Source organism: Saprolegnia diclina (genome assembly GCF_000281045.1).
Source record: "Saprolegnia diclina VS20 unplaced genomic scaffold supercont1.164, whole genome shotgun sequence".
Classification (NCBI taxonomy): Eukaryota; Oomycota; class Saprolegniomycetes; order Saprolegniales; family Saprolegniaceae; genus Saprolegnia; species Saprolegnia diclina.
The window spans coordinates 47,992-50,460 of NW_008246231.1; the positions used below are offsets into that span (position 1 = coordinate 47,992).

At 61.4% G+C, this 2,469-nt stretch overlaps 1 protein-coding gene across 1 annotated transcript; it reads left to right on the forward strand.

Annotated features, from left to right (window-relative positions):
* Positions 1 to 42: 42 nt before the first annotated feature.
* SDRG_16943 (hypothetical protein) lies at positions 43 to 2,467 on the forward strand (the record flags this gene model as incomplete). The annotated part of the gene is made up of 3 exons (XM_008623169.1): positions 43 to 762; positions 849 to 2,251; positions 2,296 to 2,467. The coding sequence occupies 3 exons, from the start codon at positions 43 to 45 to the stop codon at positions 2,465 to 2,467; spliced, it is 2,295 nt and encodes a 764-aa protein (XP_008621391.1).
* Between the last annotated feature and the right edge of the window lie 2 nt (positions 2,468 to 2,469).

Consider the following 2,469-nt stretch of genomic DNA (forward strand, 5'->3'; position numbering starts at 1 on the left):
CCAATTTTTGCGGTTCGACCTGAATGGCAATCTCACATCAGCATGCCAAGCGACGGTGCGTGTGGGCGCTACCACCGCTACAAGGCGACGACCAACGCCGTCTTCGAGTGGCTCCACCGAGCGACCAAGCCCAAGACTAAGAACGCCAAGCGCAAGGTCAAGAAGCACGGCGCGCGGTCGGCCGACGTCACCGAGTGGTCGGTCTCGCAGATCTACGCCGCTGCGCTCGAGGTCGTCGAGGCTGCCTTGCCCGTGCCCGCTGCCATCCTGCGCAAGCTCGGGACAGCCATCCGCCTGCGCCACCAGTACTCTCTCAAAATGGCTCCCGACGCCGGCCATACGCATGTCCTCAACACGCTTCGCGCGATCGAGGTCCAGTGGACGCCGCTGGTGCCCATCAAGACGCCCGCTCCGGTCAAGACGCCCACTTCCGTCGATGCAACTAGCGGTGAGATCAACTTGGCCAACGCCTTTGAGGCCCTCGCCACCGACGACGCCGATGACGACGCCGACGTGTGGGCGGAGACGCCGATGCCGCCGTTCGACATGACGACCTTTGTCGCGCCGGCCAGTGCTGCTGACGCAGCCCGCGCAGCGCTGCAAGCGCGTATCGAAGACGAGAAGTTCCAGTGCAGATGCTTCCTCCTTGACTTTGACGACCTGATGCGCGAGGTCCATATTGCGTGGAAAATGTTCAAGGACGGGCACACGAGCTTGCTCGCAGCGACGGCCGTCACCAACGCCTGCGTCCACGCCGTCCAAGTGCTTGGGAATGACTTGAGCTTTGCGTACCCGCACCTCAAGGATCTCGAGCATATTTTGGCGATTCTCATCTGCGACGACACGAGGTCGATGAGTTTCTCATCGACCTCGTGTCCGAGCACGACGGTCTCACACTTGGCACCGCGGTCGAGCTCGTGGTGTTGGCCAAGCGGGTGAGCATCGAGCGTCTCCGTCCCGATGCCGAGCGCGTGATCGCCAAAACGCTCAAGACGTCGGCGGCCGCGGCGTCGCGCTTCCACGCCAGCGTCCGTGCCCAGTTTACGTGTGCGCTCTTCCCTGTCGTCTTCATGGAACCGAGGGCACTGGATGCTAGCCTCACGCTCCTCCAGGACAGGTTGGTCGGCGTGCACGAGTGCATTGCACCCAATTGGCGCGTCATCCTGGCGGACGGGCAGTTTGGCCGTAGCTGGGCCGAGCCGCACGAGCTCGCGTCATCGCTGTGGGACTTGCACCAAACGTTTTTTGGTCACATTTTGCCGCTGCTCACGTTCCACGTGCGCGTCCCCAACCCCTTGATGACTGCCCACGGCCCGTCGACGAGCCCGTTTCTCGAGCTTCTTCGGGCGTATGTCGCGTCCAAGGACATCTCGGTGGCCCTTCTCTTTGCCTGCAATGCGCTTTTGGTGAGCATCTTGTCTACGCAAGGCGCGCCAAGTGATAGGATCCACTGCGCCAAGGTCGTCGACGACACGCGTTGGACGATCGACCGCCACGCCACCCAGATGCAAGCCGATCGTGGCATTGTGGACGGTCTACTCGTGGCAGCGCCGACCATGCACAACGTCAAGGTGGTCCTTGGCTGGTTTGACGACATCCGACGCATAACGTCGGCCAACAAGTACTTTAGCCAAAAGGAAGTCGACCGCGCGTGGTTCAACCCGTACATGGCGGGCCAAGTTCTTCTCTCGATGAATATGGACATTACGTTCACCTTGGGCTTGACGGCGATCGATGACATTGGCCAAGCGCGTACGATACTCCACTTTTACAACGCGCTCCGCGTCCTCGACAAGATCCCACCGAACAGAGACCTCGACAACTTGGTCACCATGTACGAGCGCGGCAAGTCGGTGTGGGTCGGCGGCCGCCCTACCGCCCGTGGCAATATTCTAAAAGCATATTTGCTCGCGTGGGGCTACAACCCGTATACGACCGCGACCATGGCGGCCGGCATTTGCGACGACCACGAAGAGTACGTTGCCAAAGGCGCGCTGCGCGACCGCATGGACCACCGCAGTGCGGCGCAGAGGGCGTCGACGCCGCACAACACGTCTCGGAAGAAGCTCGAACCGACCAAGCCCGCGCACGTGAGCAAGGCGTATCGCTACGTGACACGGACAATGTTGCCGGACGACGTGGACGCCACGCGCCTTCCGAGTGCCTTTGCCATTCGGGCCATCGTCCTCAGCGACTTTGACGCGTTTTTATACCTCGACCTCAAACGGGTCGGCCAGCTCTTTCGTGAAGCGTGGAGGGAATGCTCCACACCACAGTCGCGACTCACGTCTACAGTGGTCCGTGGCACGAGACGGACGTCCACGCCCGCCATCAGAGTGAAATCATGGTTTCCCAAACGCTCCTCGCGCTCTGCGACTGCAAACCCGACGACCATCGCCTTGTCCAAATTGCCAAAGTGTTGACGCACGTCGCGGACCGCATGCACGAGATGCACTGCCTCGCGTAGAC